Source organism: Cyprinodon tularosa, unplaced genomic scaffold (assembly GCF_016077235.1).
Source record: "Cyprinodon tularosa strain WSP-4 unplaced genomic scaffold, ASM1607723v1 ctg551, whole genome shotgun sequence".
Taxonomy (NCBI): Eukaryota; Metazoa; Chordata; class Actinopteri; order Cyprinodontiformes; family Cyprinodontidae; genus Cyprinodon; species Cyprinodon tularosa.
In genome coordinates, this window is record NW_024039287.1 from 1,423,011 (window position 1) to 1,441,837 (window position 18,827).

The following is an 18,827-nucleotide window of genomic DNA, read 5'->3' on the forward strand; positions in this document are numbered from 1 at the left end:
TGCTGATCAGCTTTATCATCTACCTTTGTCCACCGTTTATCCAATATCTGTGATTATCTTTCTAAAAATTACCTCTCTTTAAACTCCAAAACAACAGAGACGCACATTATAGGAGCTCTTGCACTTTAAAAAAAAAAAGCAGTCAGGCTATTGCTTTATTTTGTCCAACTCTAATCCTCTTTAGTTTTTCTTTGGGCCATGACTCAGATTTAAAATCCTTCTCACTCATGTTTTTTTAACTAAAATAAAATTGTTTAACTCTGACACAATGGGCCTCATGCATCAACACTTTCATATTCCTGTAATAAATTTTCCCTTAATCTTTCTCCAACAAGTTGTCACGTCAGATTCAACAACCGCTCCTAACTTCAGTAAATGATCCTCGTAAACCTGATGCAGTCCACCTGTGTGTAATAATGTCATATAAGGCTATGACTTCCCACGCTCGTCAGAAGCAAGAGAAAGAAGAAAAACCTTTCTGGTTCGCAGATCAAAGATTTGCTGACTGGGAGCTGAGCAGCAGATTTAAAGGACCAGTAAAATCCAAGCAGTGGGGAATAAATCAAAACAGCTATAAATAATGAGCTGTAAATACGATGTAAATATGAGTTTTCCATCAACCAAAATGACACAACCTTTTGCTAAATCTCTTTTTAATACACAAACACACACCTATCCACACGTTTACTGCACATCTCCAGCTATAGACCACATCTGTCTTGCCTTTATTGAACTCCCTATCTCTCTCATAAAACAAATGTATAGAAAAAATAAAATAACAAAACTCTAAATGGTTACGCAATAACAAAGCCAAGGAGCAGCCATGGAGTGAAATGAAAGCCAGTGTTACTGTGGGAGAAGTTTCAAGCAGCAACACGTTGCTGAATTTTCTATCATTTTCTGTTCCAGATGTTATTTCAATATTAGGTTGATCTGACTGCCTTTTGACAAAATAACAAACATTCCATGAGCAAGCGTACTGGCCGACTTTTCTGTAATCAGCAAATAAAAATGTAATTCATTATTGCAGAGTTGCATAATATATATATATATAAAGAAGTAGCCTAATAAAATGGACAACTGTGTCCATGTAACTGCAAATGTGGTAATTTAGTGAAAAAGTGGGTTTAGATAACAGCTGACTGCGCCAGACTGGAGCACTGGTAAAATTTGTTTGTACCTGAGAGAATATTAGAAATAAGAGAAAAATGGTGAATGCAATATTTTCTCCTCAATCACTCATACATACAATTTAAGAACAAATTGAGTTTTATTTGTTTTCTTTTACAAACACTTCTTGCATGAGGCCCACTGTCACTACAGCTGAATAGAAAATGAATTAATGCGTCTGTCACTGCTCTTACCGTATTTTCACGACCATAAGGCGCACCGGACTAAAAGGCGCACTCTCAGTTATGTGTCCCATTTCTGTATTTAACACACACATAAGGCGCACCGGACTATAGGGCGCGTTTTTTATATACAGGTACATGTCCTCTACTACCTTTAAATACCTCTACTGCGTATTTAAAAATACAGCGGGGGCAAAACTGAGTATGACTGTGCTTTATTCATGTATTTATTACAAAGTATTAATCAAACCTGGCAGCTGGCCGTGAGACAGACACATCGCAGATGACACAGCGCTGTGGTCACTCCTAAATTAACTTAAAATCCTGAAACCTGCCGACGGAATATGTTCGCTTTTATTACCGGTATCCTGGTGCCTGCAGCTAAAATTATTTAGATGAAAAACACCTGCCAGCAGCCGCGGTGAACGAAAGGATTTCTACTGTCGGTGCACCGCTGGTATGTGGGGGTCTGAGCGCCTCCGACAGAAATAGATAATCTGGATGAACTGACTGCAATTATTAAGTTTTCAGGTGGCCTTTCTCACTTAAAAACATATTAAAACTACTTTATTCCCACTGATCACAGCAAATATAGCTGCAAGATTTAGATTATTTAGATGAAAAAAACACCTGCCAGCCACCGCGCTGAAGAGGAGGAGACGCGCTCAGAGGCTGCTGTTGAATTAAGTTTTCAGGTAGAAAAATAGAGCGGGAGCAAACCTGAGTATGATTGTGCTTTATTCATGTATTTATTACAAAGTATTAATCAAACCCATCAAAGTCATCATCCTCTGTTATCCTCAGCATTCCTCTGAATAAAACAGCTGCGCTAAATCAGACATGCCAGTTTCCCCTTTTTCTGCGCTGTCAGTCACTTTCCGTGCAGCGCAGCTCCTCAGAAATAATGCCTGCTTTTGCAAAAGCTTGAACAACAGAGCCAGCAGACACAGTCCATCTACAATCCATCCGCAAACGGTGGCGTAACTTGCACGGCGCTGCCTTCCATTTATCATGAAACTGTGGTCTCAGTCTGTCATCCATCGCTCCCACGCCGCTCGCAGCCTTACTGTGAACGGCCGCTCCACACCGATGTCAAGCGGTTGAAGTTCCTTTGTCAGACCCCCGAGATAACGGCGAGCACAGCGTTCATTTGATTCATCTTTTTTTCACATCGGCTGTGAGATGGGCACACAGCGATGGTGATGCGTGGAAAAAAGCACCTGGTCTCCTCACATACACCTGCCTTTCATCATCTCCTCATTCATCCAGCCTTTTTCATTTGCATTAATATCATGTCATCAGAGCGCTGTGTCTGTCTCCCAGCCAGCTCCCAGATCAGCTTCTCTGATTGGTTGATGCGGCGCGTCCAGCAGCAAAACTTCAATTTTTCCATCTGAGCAGCAGCAGCGCGTTGGCGGTGCGTCAGATGCTTAAACGCTCCCGACGTGCTGCACCAAAACGCGCTGCAGGACCTTTTGCTGCACCTATATGCGCGTCAACCATTGACTTTGCATGTAAACTCGCTGCTTCTGCTGCACCTGCTGGGTCCGGTTCACACCGATGTCGAGCGGTTGAACAGCGAGCACAGCGTTAATTTGTTTCCCCATGTTTTTCACATCAGCTGTGAGATGGGCACGCATGGAGTTACATATTAACAGCGATGGTGAGGGGTGGAAAAAAAACACCTGGTCTCCTTACATTCAGCCACTCTTTCATCATCTCCTCAATGAGGTGGTCTCAAAAGTCGCAGTTACAACACACATAAGGCGCACCGCACCATAGGGCGCACCGCACATTTTGAGGGAAAAAAAAGACGTTTAAGTGCGCCTTATAGTCGTGAAAATACGGTAGTTTACTATAATGCTCTATTTACTGGGTTGGATAAATCTTCCATCTCATGTCTCCAAACTACCCAAAATCCCTCTGCCAGACTTTAGACTCATTCTAGAAAGCTAAATCCCATCATTTTATCATCTTTAAGGTTCACACCTTAAAATTCTCACATTAACATATCAAGCACAACTGTGAGTTTTCTCACAAACCAGATTGAAAATAAAAGGGATGGAACCATTCAGGCAGCAAGGCTGTGGAACAGTTGGCTTTGTAGCTCTGTTTAGTTGACTCTAGACTGGTAAGAAGCAATTAAAATGTATCTTTTAAACAGGCTTTTTGTTAAATGTTCATTTTTATTTTATGGCCATTGCATCTTATTTTAATGTTTTTATTTGAATTGCTGTTTTATAGTTTAAGTGCTTTGTGATTGCTTTAACTTTAAAAGGAATTTAAATATATTTCATTTTAAAAAAGCTTTCACTATGGGATCGTGATATCCATTATTGTCATACTGAAAAAGTATTCCATATTTATAAAGTTCATATGCTGAGGAGCCAATCCTTGATTGCGTTTTAACTTTTGGTAAATAATTACACCTAAAATTGAGTTGGCGAATGAGAGCTTTAGTTTGGCAGGTAAAAAGAGTTTTACTGCAATACAGTAAAGTGTTTGTTTTATAACTCAAACCTCTAATCTTTAGAACAAGATTCTTAGCTAAAGAATAATCAACTGAGACAGCTTATGTTGAGCAAAGTGATTATATGCAATGTAACATACCTTCTCATGCAGTTCCTGGTTGGTCCTGATCAAGTATTGCTTCTCCTCCACCCACTTTGAATCCTACCATAACAACCAAACACAACATCAGCAAGAAGGCACTTGGCAGCAGAGGGAAAGTGAAATCCCCAGTGACTGGGTGTAATAAGCGAAGATGTCAGCAAACATCCCCAGCAAAACCAAAACATACAATGTTTGAAATAAATCTGAAAGGCACACCGAGACGTACACAGAAACAAAAAGACAGAAGCAGAGTATGAGGAGGACCAGTTTATTAATCCAGGCAAAGAGACCCCACTCTGGTGAAAACAGAAAATATAGCTGCCTCCAACCAGTATTCATAGTGAGGAACAGAAGGCAATCTGAGAGGAAATAAAACAGCAGAGAAGCAAACCAGAGGAGCAAAGGCTGCATCAAGCCACAGTGGAGGAGGGTGTAACATGCAGAAAAACAAGGATAGTTTTACAATTGACTCCATTTAGAGATCATTTTATCTGTTTTTAGCTCACTATAATATTTGACTATCAAATAATTAACTTTATTTTACAGTACGAGATGTTTCCCATTTCATAATGACTTTTTCATAAACCTAAACTAAAACCTTTAATACTGACATGCAAATATTTCTAAGATTATTTTACTAAAATGAATTCAAGTTAACTTAGGTCTAACTTTTGAGTTGGCAGCACAGTGACCGGATGCAGACCACCACCACGAACATGAGCATGCCATGGAAGAGCAAAGAACATGCATGATGGAGTTATCACAGGATTTTGCGGAACACCTGCTCAGCATAACGCCATCCGAGGAGCAGAGCAGCCAAACAGACATGCAGCAGGACCAGTAAGGGCAGGACCACCGAGCTCCTGTCCCCATCCCTCGTCTTTATTACCTGTCCACTCTCTGCCAAGGCCTTCTCCAGGTCAATAATCTTTGCCTGGCAGCTGCTTAGCTCCATCTGAAGCTGCTCACGTGTCTATGGGAGGATATTGTGGAGTTTAAAGTTATACTTATGCCCATCAACCAAGAGAGTGAAAAAAATAAATAAATAAATGGATACATACTCTGGCCTCCCTTTCGGCATCCAGAGATCCCCCACTCTGCTCCTGCAAGAGTGCATAAGCTCGCTGGAGAGCCTGATACTCTCTGGTGAGCTGTCGGAAACGAAGCTCTGACTCCTCACGGGAAACAGTCTGACATAAAAGCATGGAAAAGGTCAAGTTAACACACTTCAAGTTTGAATCCAATCCAATCAGTTACCACTATCAGGCTTTTAGAACAAATTATTTGAGAACTATGGGTAAACAGTGTCTGTGTTTAAGCGTTTTCAATCAGATATCAGACATTTCTTTAGGTAGATGGTCACATACCTCTTCCAAATCTTCCTCAGGTGTGGCAGGTGTTCGATCAGTCAGGTCGGTGTTAAAGGAGGTGAGAGATGACGTCTCAGAGTCTATCGATTCCTCATCAAATCCAAAATATGTCTCCACAACATGCCTCTGTAGGAAAAAGAAATCATACTCTGAATACGTCTGTTAAATCCTAAGTTATATTTTGTAATTAACATTCTAACGATCACTACATCTTTGATCTAATTAAAGCCGTTTTTGTTATGCTGTTAATACTGTAATTTCTTGTGTATCAGATGATGAAATAGCTGCATTCTTACATACATATTTAGCCAGTAACTTTTCCACAGGTTCTTAATCTTACCATCATGTTTATAAGTCATCTCCTGGCAACCAGAGAAATAAAGGCAAACTAAAGCACACAGGCAAATGAAGGAGGAGAAGTAAAGGATGAGGAGGATATATTCTGTCATGATCCTGGAGTCCAGCAGCTTCTCTTTTGAGTACAATCCAAGGCTTCAGTGATGTAAGAAAGAGATCAAATATTTTTCTCCCCCTCCCATGCAAAAAACAGACAATGAAGCTTCCTGTTAAACAGCACACTCCAAAAAAGCTCAAAGTCAGCTTCTGGGATTTTCTGCCTCTCTCTCTCTTTCTCCCCTAGAGTCTTCAGCATGCGTTTTATATTCCTAAAATGTGACCCAATGGTCCAAGTTTATCTCTAAAACCCAAGCAAGTGTACACCACTCTTCTCCAGCAGCTCAGACTAAAACAAACCAATCAGTGAAGAGAGATGGAGAAAACACAATGGAACTAGAATCTCCTCCTCCAAACAGCATCCGTCACTTTGAAATGTCCCCTGGCACATGAGCTCAAACAAGCCCAGTCATATGCTGCACGTCAGAGCCGCTTTCATTAAACCAAAATACCTTGAAGCTGATTCCCCTTTAAAGTTAAAAAAATAGGACAAATTTTATGAACAGCAAATTATAGATTGTTTTGTTTTCTAACAAAAAAAAAGTAATATAATTTTGTTTGACTGTGAGGATTGTTCAGGCAGTATCCTTAGGTCGTCATTGTTGTCCCTAGAGCCTAATTAGTCAGAAGAATATTCAGAGTACCAGCTGAAGAAATACTTAAGGATCTGTCAGCTAGTGATAGCAGAGTTGCTTAGTGACACTGTTAGTTTTCATGTGTGGTAAAGCAATCATGAAAGCTTACTTTTGGCAGCTTGGTTGCTTTTCGTCGGTTTTTCTTGTTCATTGCCAACCGGTCCCGTTCCTCAAAAGAAAAAAAAGAAAAAAGAAACACCACAAAGAAACCTCAAAATCTGACTCCACTCCCAGATAACAGCGGATATAAACCAAACAACGGCCAGACTAAACATTAGAATACATAAAAAAAAGTATAATGTAATTGTTCTCCAAACTATATATATAAAATGACACTTTCTGCTGAATGAGGTAGCTCAAGTACAGGAAACATAAAAAAATTACACAACCCCACTCAATTACAGACTAAGGACAAGGCCCATTTCAGTGTTAAAAAACAGTAACTGGTGTGGTGGTGTAGCCTATTACTCTCCAATGTGGGTAATTGAATGAAATTGTATTAAAGTTAACAAATATAAACTGTTCTCTTTACGTGATGCATCTAGAAATGTTCAGAAAGCTAATGGGAGGAACCATCCACATGGTATTAGTGAAGGAGAACATTTTGAGTAAACATTCAAAAATAAAAAAATCACAATATTGCCACAAAACTATTAATTACTTTACAATTACAAAATAGATTTAATGTAAAATTAAGAAAACTAAAACCTGTTTCATATCCATACTACAATTTACAGAAAGGATTTATTTACATGCAACATTTTTTGTAAAACATGATTACCTGCGTGAGCTCGTCAATGATGCCACGTTGCTCAGCAACCTGCAGTTTGAGGAACTCCACCTCCTGTTCCTCGTGGGCGTGACTAAGGTCTGTCAGGGAACTGGGTCGCTTTAACTGAGGCTGAGTGGTCTGGTGTTGAGAGGGTGGTCTAGAGGAAGAGGCCTTTTCCTTCTGGGGAAGGAAAAACAGGAATCATAAGTAGTTTATTGTAGTTCATTTAACTGCCGCTAGAGGCCCCAGTTTCTACAGGCCTTTCTAATGCCATTAATACAATCAGGTCATTGCTTAGGGCTCTTAATCATGTTTTGCTGAGTGGCAGAAAGAGCTCTGATAATGATCTCAGTATGTATGAGCTACTCAAAAGCAAGAAGATATTAAACAATTGAAGAATTGCTGGGCATCAAACTGTCAAAAGAAAATAAATAAACAAGAATCATTGTTACTGTGATGATGTTAAACCCCTGACAAAAACAGGCAGTATAATAAGACTGCCTTGTGCATTGGTGTATTTAATAATGGGTGAATCTTATTTCTAGAGCAGGATGTGAGATTCTTACTGCAGGCAGGGACATCTATACTGCCAAGATGAGTACTTACTTTTTAGAAGCTTTGCAATGCTACCTTCTTTCCTTTTTTTAACCCTTTTTAAATTTGTCAAAAAATAAAGGTAATTAATTCTATTTTCAATTTTCAGAGACATTGGGAAAATAACAGAATAGATAAAAGATTCATTATTTCTAATTAACGGCCCACATAGCAACATGTGATCATACTTTGCTCTGGTAGAAAAATAAGATTAAAGTTCTTGCAACTCAGGATAAAGTTTATATATGGTCATGACAATTAGAGGGAAACTTGATTATTTCCTTTTCCTAATTTTACCCACTTGCACCACAAATAACTGGCTTTATTATCATATTAACATCACAAGTTAAGGTACTTTGGAAAGTGACATAACTCTACAAAATATTCCCTGTTGGGCTGAATAGATTTTTTTTAAGACAAACATGACCTTCAACAAAATCCTGATTTTAAAATGAAGGTTTTAATTTGGAATTGGCCAGCCTTTTGACTCTCCATCAGCTTTAACTCCTCTGGGACAGCTTTCCACATGGTAATCAGATTGTGTTTATGTAAATATCTGATCATTCTCCAAGGCAACCATTTGCAAAACATAGATGTTTGATAATACAGCCTAGCTCACAGTCTCGGTTTTAATTCCTCTGTTCTGTCTGGTGGAGGTGAGCACCAACCTTGGTCTTCATGTCTATATGGACACAGTTTAAGGACAGATGGACAGAAAATAGATGCTGGAATTTTATGGGCCATCTTCAATTTGTTTCCAAAGAGTTGAGGGCATGAAACTGTCCGGAATGTCTTGGTATGCTGAAGTTCTTTCAGTGGAACTAACGGTAAGAGTCTAAGCCCTACAGCAGCATTAAGCCACCCTCCCCTTTGCATCAGCATTTACACTGGATCCAATGTAATTCTGGGTCTCCTGTCAGCTGCTAAACCTGATTAATTACCATGAAGGGAGGCATGAAATGCCATGAAAATGATCAGACAACCTAAATATAATGATTTGGGGGAGGGGGTGAAACAACTAACTTGACTAAAGTAGTGCATTTTTTTCATCTGCTGAGTGAAACTTAAGTATTTGAACCTTATCTTTGTTTAATAACACAAGTAGGAATATTGTGTCATCTTACCATTTCTGCATTTTCTCGACTCAAGTTCTTGAGCTTCTCTTCCATCCGCTGGAGAGTTTGTAGGAGGTCATCATTCTTCTTGGACAGCCGTTTATTCTTCTCAAACATTGGCTTCATTTGGCTCTCTGCCTCTCGCACTCGCTTTAGCTGAACAGAGGAAGGAAACGGGGTGGGGAAAACACTGTAATCTTAAGTCTTGACCTTTGCTGACATTGAATTCCAACATATTTAGTTGTTAGAATAAGATTCAGCATTTTTATAGAGATTTTTTTTGCGTCCATGTTCCTGTGCATGTACAGTTATGTTATTTATCAATCCAGTGAGCGAACACAAGTGTTTTCCATGATCATCTGTGTTTCTCACTAGTTCATTCCTCTCATCTGCCAGAAGTGCGTTTCTGTCCTCCAGCTTCCTAATGACCGAGTGGAGCTCTGCAATCTTCAGCTGGAACCTCCTCATGTCCCGTTCGTCCACTTCCTGTTGAGCAGGGGGGAGAGGAGAGGAGAAGGAAGACAGCAACTGAAAACAGGGACACATGCAGGCCAGCAGACGATGGAGGTGGACAGGGAGGGGGATAGGATGAAATATTAGTTGATATCTTAAAGGCATAAATTTAAATGTTGTTAAATTTTGAAGGATGAGAGATATTTTTCAATATTTAAAGGAACTTTGCAGATATATCACAAAAGCATCCCTGAGACACTGATATTTTAGATCACTTAAATTAGAGTCAATGAAAGGAGGTTAAAATGGTGACAATTGTTCCATCTATATGAAAAACGGAATCATGAAAACCTCAGCCAGGGAGGCCTGTGGATGCATATGGTTTTATCTTCGTGTCTGTAGATTCATACCTGGTTATTAAGCAGGTCTGGATTTTCTCCTAGCCCAGGCACCACCTCTCGCTTTGGGCTGCCGTGGTTATATTTTTCAGCCTCTCGTACCTGTCCCAGCTGTTCGTCCAAGGCTTCTTTCTGAAGCTGGAGCTTCTGGGCATATCCAGCCTGCACCCCCAACTCTTTTTCCAGGGCACACATCACCCGATCCTTTGCCTTCAACTCATCCATCTATAAAAGGGATTGAATAGAGACAGGAATCACTTAGAAAGTAAAATCAAACTGGAACTTTTCAGCCAAAAACTTATTTATTTGACCACAAAAAGCAAATTCTCACCCAGTATTCGAATCAGATTTCAAAAGTTTGAGAAAGTTTTATTTAATATTTTTGTAATACATATCTTAGTATTTTCTTTCAATAAAAACAATTCAACTCAGTTCATTCTGAACCTCAGTAACAGAGAAAGTGACTTGATTCTTCTGGTAGTCCAGGATCAAACCTTTTACTTTATTAACTCATGTTGGAGCCCTCCTTGTTTCTGACATTGTTAACTCTGACTTCCCTCCTTATTTTGTTCTTTATAACCAGTGCTTCCTGTGTCGTTTGCTGTCCACCTGTCAACAATGATTCATGTCTTTTGTATATCTTTGTTCAGACATTCCTAAACTAACAAAGATGGCTAGTATAAAAGTCATGCAGCATTAAAGGAGGTTAATAAGCAACTAAAACAGGTGTAGATGCTTTTGTTCTTGGAGATAAGAACTACACTATAAAGATAAACTCACAGCAGACACTGCAGTAATGAGTTGCCAACCTTCACACAACATTAGAACCATGGTATGCTAGACCTGACCTTCATGGGAATGTCTGTCTGAGAAAACTATAGCTGTAATAATTAGAACATAACCAGGACAGGCTTGGAGAGTACAATAAAAGATGCTGTATATGCTCAGTGTAGAATGCAGACACTGCTGCCTTTTGCTTTTATGCAGTCACATGGTGTATAATACCCTTCCTTAATACTGTAGGATTTCTATTTGTAAATTACCTTTTTTTATGTAAATGAAAAACAAGGATGCAAAACTTTAAGAAGTCTTAAATACATTGTTGTGCTTTTACACAAAATTCCAGAAAAATATTTTAAAACTTCTGTTTGCTTAAGTCAGATAAAAGCCATTTCTAAGCGATCACATGGGTGTCTAATATTAGACACCCATGTGATCGCTTATTCTTTCATATGAAATAAAGGACTAGGCATCAAGAAACGAACCTACACATGTTAACAGATGTTATTTATGGACTGATTTTAAGAGGTCTGATTTGAGTTTATATGATCTTGTTGCGCCTACATGGGTTTCTCTCAGTGCTTCAGGTTCCTCCCAAAGTCTAAATACATGCTGGTTTGCTCAACTGTTTTTTTTCCCAAAAGGTCAAAGGCATCAATGTAAACATGGGCGGTAATCTGTGTCTATAGGCAAGCCCTGTAATAAGGAGCTGATCTGTCAGGTATCTATTCAGTTGTTTGAAGATAATCTTTAAGATCTAAAACCCATGTAAAGGTCATAGCTAATGTGAAGTCAAATAAAAGCTGTTCAAATAGTTAGCAAACTGTTTTGTTTCCCTGAGAATTATCTAAATAATCATAAAGCTTTGATATAAACCGTCTATATAATCCTTTTTTCTCTCTAATGCAGTCTTACCAGCCTGCGAATATCTTTCTCACAGTCCCGTTTAATTCGATGAATCTCATCCTGGTGTTGTTGGTAGGCTGTGCGTAGATCAACTGCTTTGGCTTTATCAGCCTGCATTGCAGTTGCTAGGGCCTCCTCTGCCTGCTTCCTGGCTGTTTTTTGCTCCTGAATCTAAAAAAAAAAAAACATTAAAAAACACACATAAATTTATATAAAAACATAAAAGACATTCATCCGTTTAGAAATACTTGGCACCCTATTTAAGTGTTGGTAAGGCTGTTTGTCTATGGAACACTAAGTAAAACAATAGCTTGGCAAGCTTTTCAACTTGCTTCCTGTTTTTCACCAGCAACTTTTAAAAGGTGTATGAAGTATCAGAAGAACGTCCACACACCCCCGCATATTCACACATTTAGTCCAAGGAAATGTGGCTTTATAGCCACTAAGAAAATGAAACCATAAAAACTGCTTAAAATCTTAAGGGGATTCATGATTCCTAAAAACCAATGTGTATTATGGAAACCATGGGTTTCAAATCATTTACAACCCAGTTTTAGACCAACAAATTGCCGTTTTACCCAAGCTACTTTCTTTCTATGCACACAAACAATTTCATTCCTATGTAGATAAGAGTTGCTTATCAATTTAAGCACTTTATTTTAGCACATTGAAATATTACTGAGCAAAAAACTGATAAAACACTAGAATATGGCATCATTGGATATTCTATAAAAAATTACATATGACACAGTTCCTAATAATTGCCGTTTTTATCCCTGTTAGCCTAGTCAAATCTAGTATAAAATCAAAATAAAAAATCTAATAAAACATAACAGATTTTGATCTCTTGCTAGAAGGTATTACCTGTTGGAGGTCACAATGATTCAGAGTGAACAAGTAAATGATAGAAAATTTTTCTTAATCTTCCATTGTCAAAATGTAAACTAACATCCAACAAAATTACTAAAACTGCAACAGTAAAGATGGGAAGAAAATTACATTTTAGAAGATCCAACCATGAAGCACAGAAAAACCCACCTCCTGCTGTAGTTTAAGTCTCTCCCCATCAAAAGCTCTGCGGGCCTCCTCCCGAGCCTCCCCAAGGAGGGCATTTTTCAGCTTGTCAGCTGCTCCATCCCTCAGAGCATTTACAAGTCCCTGCAGCCTCTGCACTTCTGTATCCCGGATCTTGATCGCCCGGGTTAACTCCGCTTCATGTTGCCGAGCCTGTGCCTCGCGAGTGCACGCTATCTCACGTAGCTTTTCTTCATGGAGTTTGGCACGCAGGTCTGTCAGCGCCACAGCGTGTTTGTGTTGCTCCAGCTCCCGGGCCTGTCGCTGTTCCTGTAGACGCTCTCGGAGCTTACAGACCTGTAGAAGAGAACATACCAAAAACACTAATATTCCTGCAAATGCAGCAAAATTCTTTGCTAAACTGCCATTTGTTCTACCTAGAAGGGTTGTTACATGTGTGTGATGTAACCGTGAAATTCATCTTTGGGATGTAAGCATCATGTAGCTGTTTTTTGTACTTGCCTGAACTAAACAAACAGAAGTCAAATGAGGTTACTGACATTGTCCAAATAAAACAATAAAAGATAAAAACAGATCATAAAGGGAGTGCTCATTTCAATAGGAGGATACAGTTACAGACAAACAGGCCTTCCTCCTGGGGGTGATCCTGCAAGTAAGAGACATCTTTCCTCTGGAACTTTCTCTTGTTCTTGTTGATATTAAAGGACTTTTAGTCTAATTTCAACCTTCCATGTTGCCAAACTATTCAATAGGATACGTTTATAAAGAAGGGAAATATACATTATATATAGAGTTTTAACAGGTAGGATTAAGCTGTTAATGTTAGTTTTCTTTGGTTAGGTCAGTGGATTAAGTGACATTTCTGCAGGTTAAACATGTCAGAACGTTTAAAAATAAATAAATAACCGGGACATCAACACTTGTCTGGATGCTTTAGATTTTCCTGCTTTAAAAATAGAGATTTTTTTTAACTGTTTTTTGTTTGTAGGGAATGTGATGTAGACAATGTGCTCTCCTTAAGTGAAGGAAAGGGAGCCTTCTGTAACAGACTAGTCACACTAAATTACACACTAATTACACTGTTGTCTTTTGAAGAGTTTAAGACAATTTTAACGGGAAGTGTCTGATAGCAAGGAGCTCTAAGAAGCTAAGTGTTGTTTAGAATTAGATTTTTAAAATGGTTGAAGTTGCATAACATTAAGGTTATAATCTTTTTTTATCCACTTTTTAATGCATCACTATAAACAACAAGTTTAACTGTCAGATTAGTGTTCCTAAGACTGAAAGTCTCATTAATTATTGGACCTAATGGTCCAATAATTCATATATTTCAATTTATATATTTAACATATAATACATACAAGATATTTCATATTCAAATAATTATTATAATTATGAATATATAAATAAAATTCTTCAACCTAGTTTTTTTTTTTTTTTTTAAAATCTTTCCCCTTCTGTTCATCCTTTTTCTCACCTTGCCACGCTCCTGCTGCAGCTCCAGCTGAACATCCATCAGTTTGCTCCTAAGTTCCTCGCTGGTGGGCTGAGGTGAATCGGCCATCACCTCTGACTTCTCCAGCTTCCTCCCCTTTTTAGAGGGTTGGGCCGACGGGGGGGTGGTTGATGACATGGCACTCTAGCCGTCCCGTCAGGACAGACATAGAGTGTGTAAGGTGGCAAAAAGATGGAGAGTGTCAGTCACTCTTCCTTCCCCCTTCTAGTCTCTGCATCATCATCATCATCATCATCATCACACACTACATCGTTGTAAAGGGTTTGTTGGAATGTTCTGTTTAAGAGAGAGAAAAATAAGCAGAAAGAAAAGTTTGAGTCAGTATTAAAAACTGGGTTACACAAAACCATCCAGTACAACACTCTGGGCCCAAGCCACATGACGCAATACCTCCAAGAAAAACAGACTATTTTGAGAACATTTACACTCTCCCTTCACTGGGTTCCCTTTTAATACACAATGGTCATCTATCATAAGCCTGTTGTGCTCCCTAGACTCCCTTTTTAAGCTACATGGTGCATATAACCGTCTATCCAAGCAGCACAATACTCTGTCAGATGAATCTCACTAGACACTTATTTCCATCAGCAGACAAAGAAACTATCACTATGAGAAGATAGACATATTTTTAGGATATCCTAAAAAGGTTATTCAAGGTTTATCCTTGAATGAATTCCATATTTCCTTTGCAGCTAACAGTAGCTACAGGTTTTCTATATAACTCAGTGTTTCAGCACTGACACTGCAAAACACACGTGGAAGTGTTGCATCAAAGGAAGTGTGATGTTTTCAAAGACAAACTGACGAAAAGACAGCAGGAAATAGCTCTCAACTGTCAACAATGTTTCTGATTGGGTCAGGCCAGAGTTTGAAATAATTAAATCTCATAAAATAAGAATATTCACAAGAAGCAACTCTTTTCCAGATGTATCTGTTTTTGGTTTTATCTGAAGTTGGCAAAACTACTAATTATTTTGGGTTAGAGTAACAAATCTAAAACCCATTCAGGGAATAATTCCTGTTTTCGAGGTCTGAAGTAGATATCCTAAAAAGGAAACAATTACACAGCTCTATTTAGAATATTTCCAAATTTTCCATATTCTTTATTTTGGCAGACTGGAATATAATCAACATATGAATACAGCAATGTGATCATCAATCAACTAAATAGAAAACCTTTACAGCCACTTTTGCTACCTAATGATTATTTCAGGAGTCCTAGCCTGATGCTTTGAGAAGTTTTGACTAATTTTTTGACCAGACATATTCAGACAGAAGCTGCTTGCTTCCCTGACTTCCAGTCCTCCACTGTATCTATCACAACACCGCTGCGAGTGTTCGCTCCACCTTTTTCTTTCCAATCATGATAAGATTTAATTGTTTTTCCCCTTAGATTCATAACAAAAATAGTAATAGTCGTCTCTTTGTAAAAAAATTTAATAATTTTTTTAATATTAACCTAGTTTCTCATTCAAGCTGGTAAAAAAGAAACCAAGGCACACAAGACCGAGCAAATAGAGAGGGATTTAAATTAATAATCACTTTTCCTCTCTCCTCTCCCTGTTTTCCAGCTCAAGGCGTCCATTTCTCCTGCACAGTTTGTTGTACATGTGTTGCTGCAATGACACAAATCCATTGAGCCGAAAGTGGACTGCTCTAACCTCAGCTGTAGCCCAGTAACCCTAGACTCTTTCTGCTGACTTATTAAATAATAATGCAAAAAGGAGAGAGCCAGAGCATTCAGACTACAGACGCTTCCATCTTTTTTTAAACACACATTTGCAAAACAACCATACAACACACACAGATGGCAGAAATCGTTGCCAAGGCAACTCTTTCTTACAAAACCTTGCATCGTCTTTAAAGGGACGACTGATGGGAAGGAGAAATCTATTGCGTCGTACATCAGAAATGCTGCTATGTGAACACATGATGTTGCGTTTTATCTTCCGGTCGATCTTCACCGAGGAAGGAGCATTGATTTCGGCGAGCAAAGAGGCTTCTGCCAAATGAATTTGCACAAGAAACTCGTGGCAGATAAAGGGTAACGATAAGGGAGCGATAAAAAGAAAGAAAGGAATGAGACTTATCCTTAAGAAGCAAATTAGATTTAAAAAATGAGAAAGAAGGTAAATGTAGAACTCCACCATCTTTCCCAAGCTTGTTGTGTCATTCCGGAGCCCCTGCATGGTAATATTCCTGATCTTATTCCCCTTCACAGAGAGACAAATCATTCACACACAGAGAGCAGTGACTAAAACTCACATCTCTCAGCCTTTAACTGAACAGCTGACACTCACTGGCACCAACAGCTCCCATTGATTATTCACAGCAAGAACAAATGTTTTATGTTTAGTACATCACAGCTGATTTATATTCATCTGCAAGAGTAATCTGAACATAAACTTAAGTATTTTGTGCATAAACTTTTCGACATGTCTATGCTTGCATGTGTCACTGGGAAAGACCAGGTGCACCCAGGAAGAAATGGCTGCCGGGTGTAACGGATAATTAAGGAAGCCTGAATTTATAACTTGGTCGCATCTGGATCAAAGGCTTCCTCAGAGGCCTGGTGCATATCAAACACTTTTTTTCATGATTTTTATGCAACTGTTTAAGATTTTTGCAAGTTAAAGTGATTATGTGCAAACACATGTACAACACAAAACCCACAACAAACACCTAATATAAGTTATACTTTCTTCAGCACTGTAATGTTACCTTTAGCTGTAACACTCTTAGAGACATCTGGAATCACGTTTATAGTAGCTTGGTAAAAGGGAACTATGTGATGCTTTCGTAGATGGATATCAATGATATGTGATATTTAATAAGCAAGTCTGTGATTAATATGATGCAATAATCTATATAAAACTAACACAATCATTGTGACAGGCAAGCCTGAGCTCAGTTGCCTCGTAACGTCGGTACCGACACATAAGGATTGCTGCTTGATTAAAGGACACCCTTGTCTCACTTAATTTCATTAACAAATGTATAAAAAGCATTTCAGAGCAAGTAGGACCTGGCAATGCCTCAACTTTGTTTCACATGACTTCAACTTTCTATTCCTATTGGTCCAGAATCTGTGTCAAAGTTGGCATCATAACCAGAGAATAAATGTTTATATTTTAAAGGACCACTTAATATGTATAAAATAATTATATTTATTCTATATTTCCTTTTTCAGGATAAAATAATACCTTTATTCTGCAACACTCTGGGAAACCAATTAAAAATCAGCGGGGTCTGAATAAAGAAAATTAACAACCAGTAACGGTCCAGAGACATTTTTAATTATAATTTATTAACCCTAATTACTAATAATATTAGTATATTATATTATAGCATAATATAGTAAAATATATATTTTTTTAAATAGAAAATGTTTAAAATCTAGTATTTTTTTTAAAGTAGAGAACAACCATCGTCCAGTTTGGTATATGGACAATTTCCTGAACTGACCTTTTTTTTTTTTGGCTTAATGAGAGCAGTGGCCTTTAGGTTGACCTGCAAGGCTTTTAAAACTGGGTTTGAATGGTGACAAAGCCATTCTCAAGCACATATCAAGGTGCTCATTCGTGAGCCTGGATCAAATTTATTTTTGATTATGGTCATGCTAAGCAATCCTGCTTCACAGCAGCAGGCTGAGCCAAACATACTTAAAATGTGCAGGGTCATCTTTAAACACCATTTAATTTTTCTTTCACCAGTTCGCTGCAGTTCTTCCAGCAGTCCACACTTTCTCTGCTCTTTTTTTTCAATCTTCTCCTTCTTTCCCATCTCCTAGCTTGCCCAGGTTTGCCTGCTGTGTCTAAAAGTGGCTTGCAGCAGTGACCCAGACTGACACAGCTCATTGGCTAATTTATATCACATGCAGCATGGTCCCAACACTCCGGAGGGCTTTACCATGTTAAAAAGAGAAGTGGTGCAAATAAAGTTAGACACCGTCGTCGGACAACATGGGGTAATTTTTATCATGTAATTTACAAATGTTTCAAATCTGTTTGGGTCCGGATTAGCCAGCAGGTGGGTCCTGATATGGATCCTGGTCTGCTAATCTGTAACCTAGACATTATTTGTATACATTACTGGGGGGAAAAAAATGTATAGTTGTAAATAAAAGAGACAGAGTTCTTGAGCTCAGCAGGAGCAGCAGGTAATCAGTGTGAGAATAGCAGCTGAGAGAGAACCATAACCGGTTCCCAGCCGGGCTGCCCTCTGGAGCTAAGGAACCACAGCTGCTGGGCACACAGCGCACTGGAGCGAGTAGAAAATGTTACTGCTGGTTGAAGTCTATGCTGCAGGTAGGCTGATGAAACAGTACTTCTTGGGCTAAACTGAACACCTTCTTCTAAAAGCTACCTACAAACATCTTAAAAGCATCATCACATCATCCTTTGTAAATATTATTTTCTTTATCTTCTATTTTGATTTAAAAAAAAGCTGGTATTTGCTGCCTCCTTCACTTAAACGGTGGTCAGTTCATGATATTTTATCATCTTCGATAATCTGGATACCTAATAATACAATGTCCATGTACATGAGACAATATTTAAAGAATTTATAGAATTGATGCCGTGATCAGTGACCTGCTCCCAAAATCCTGACCATTGTAAAAATGCATTGATGTACACTTCAACACACTAAATGCTAAATTAAAATTGTTTGATATAGATGAATGAAGCTATTATTTAAAGAATGCATGTTGCAAGGTTTGAAAATGCTTTTAGCAGGTGTTGCTGTCAAGGCTATACAGCATGTTAAACCTTTTAAACCTATGAAAAGGTTTAACAAGTTATATGTGACAATTAGGGGTGCATTGATTGAAGATT

General features: G+C 38.5%; 1 protein-coding gene across 4 annotated transcripts in view; it reads right to left on the reverse strand.

Annotated features, from left to right (window-relative positions):
- Positions 1-18,827, reverse strand: part of jakmip1 (janus kinase and microtubule interacting protein 1) — a 28,147-nt gene that overhangs the window by 4,862 nt on the left and 4,458 nt on the right. For 2 of the 4 annotated variants that reach the window (XM_038305112.1, XM_038305114.1), the window contains exons 2-13: positions 13,954-14,268; positions 12,480-12,812; positions 11,451-11,612; positions 9,768-9,980; positions 9,277-9,432; positions 8,914-9,060; positions 7,205-7,375; positions 6,533-6,592; positions 5,333-5,461; positions 5,027-5,155; positions 4,855-4,938; positions 3,963-4,025 (exon numbers count right to left, since the gene is read on the reverse strand). In XM_038305112.1, the coding sequence (XP_038161040.1) occupies positions 3,963-4,025; positions 4,855-4,938; positions 5,027-5,155; positions 5,333-5,461; positions 6,533-6,592; positions 7,205-7,375; positions 8,914-9,060; positions 9,277-9,432; positions 9,768-9,980; positions 11,451-11,612; positions 12,480-12,812; positions 13,954-14,109 (1,803 nt within the window). In that variant the 5' untranslated portion in view covers positions 14,110-14,268. The remainder of the gene's footprint in view (positions 1-3,962; positions 4,026-4,854; positions 4,939-5,026; positions 5,156-5,332; positions 5,462-6,532; positions 6,593-7,204; positions 7,376-8,913; positions 9,061-9,276; positions 9,433-9,767; positions 9,981-11,450; positions 11,613-12,479; positions 12,813-13,953; positions 14,269-18,827) is intronic. The other 2 variants (XM_038305113.1, XM_038305115.1) reach the window with 1 other exon arrangement.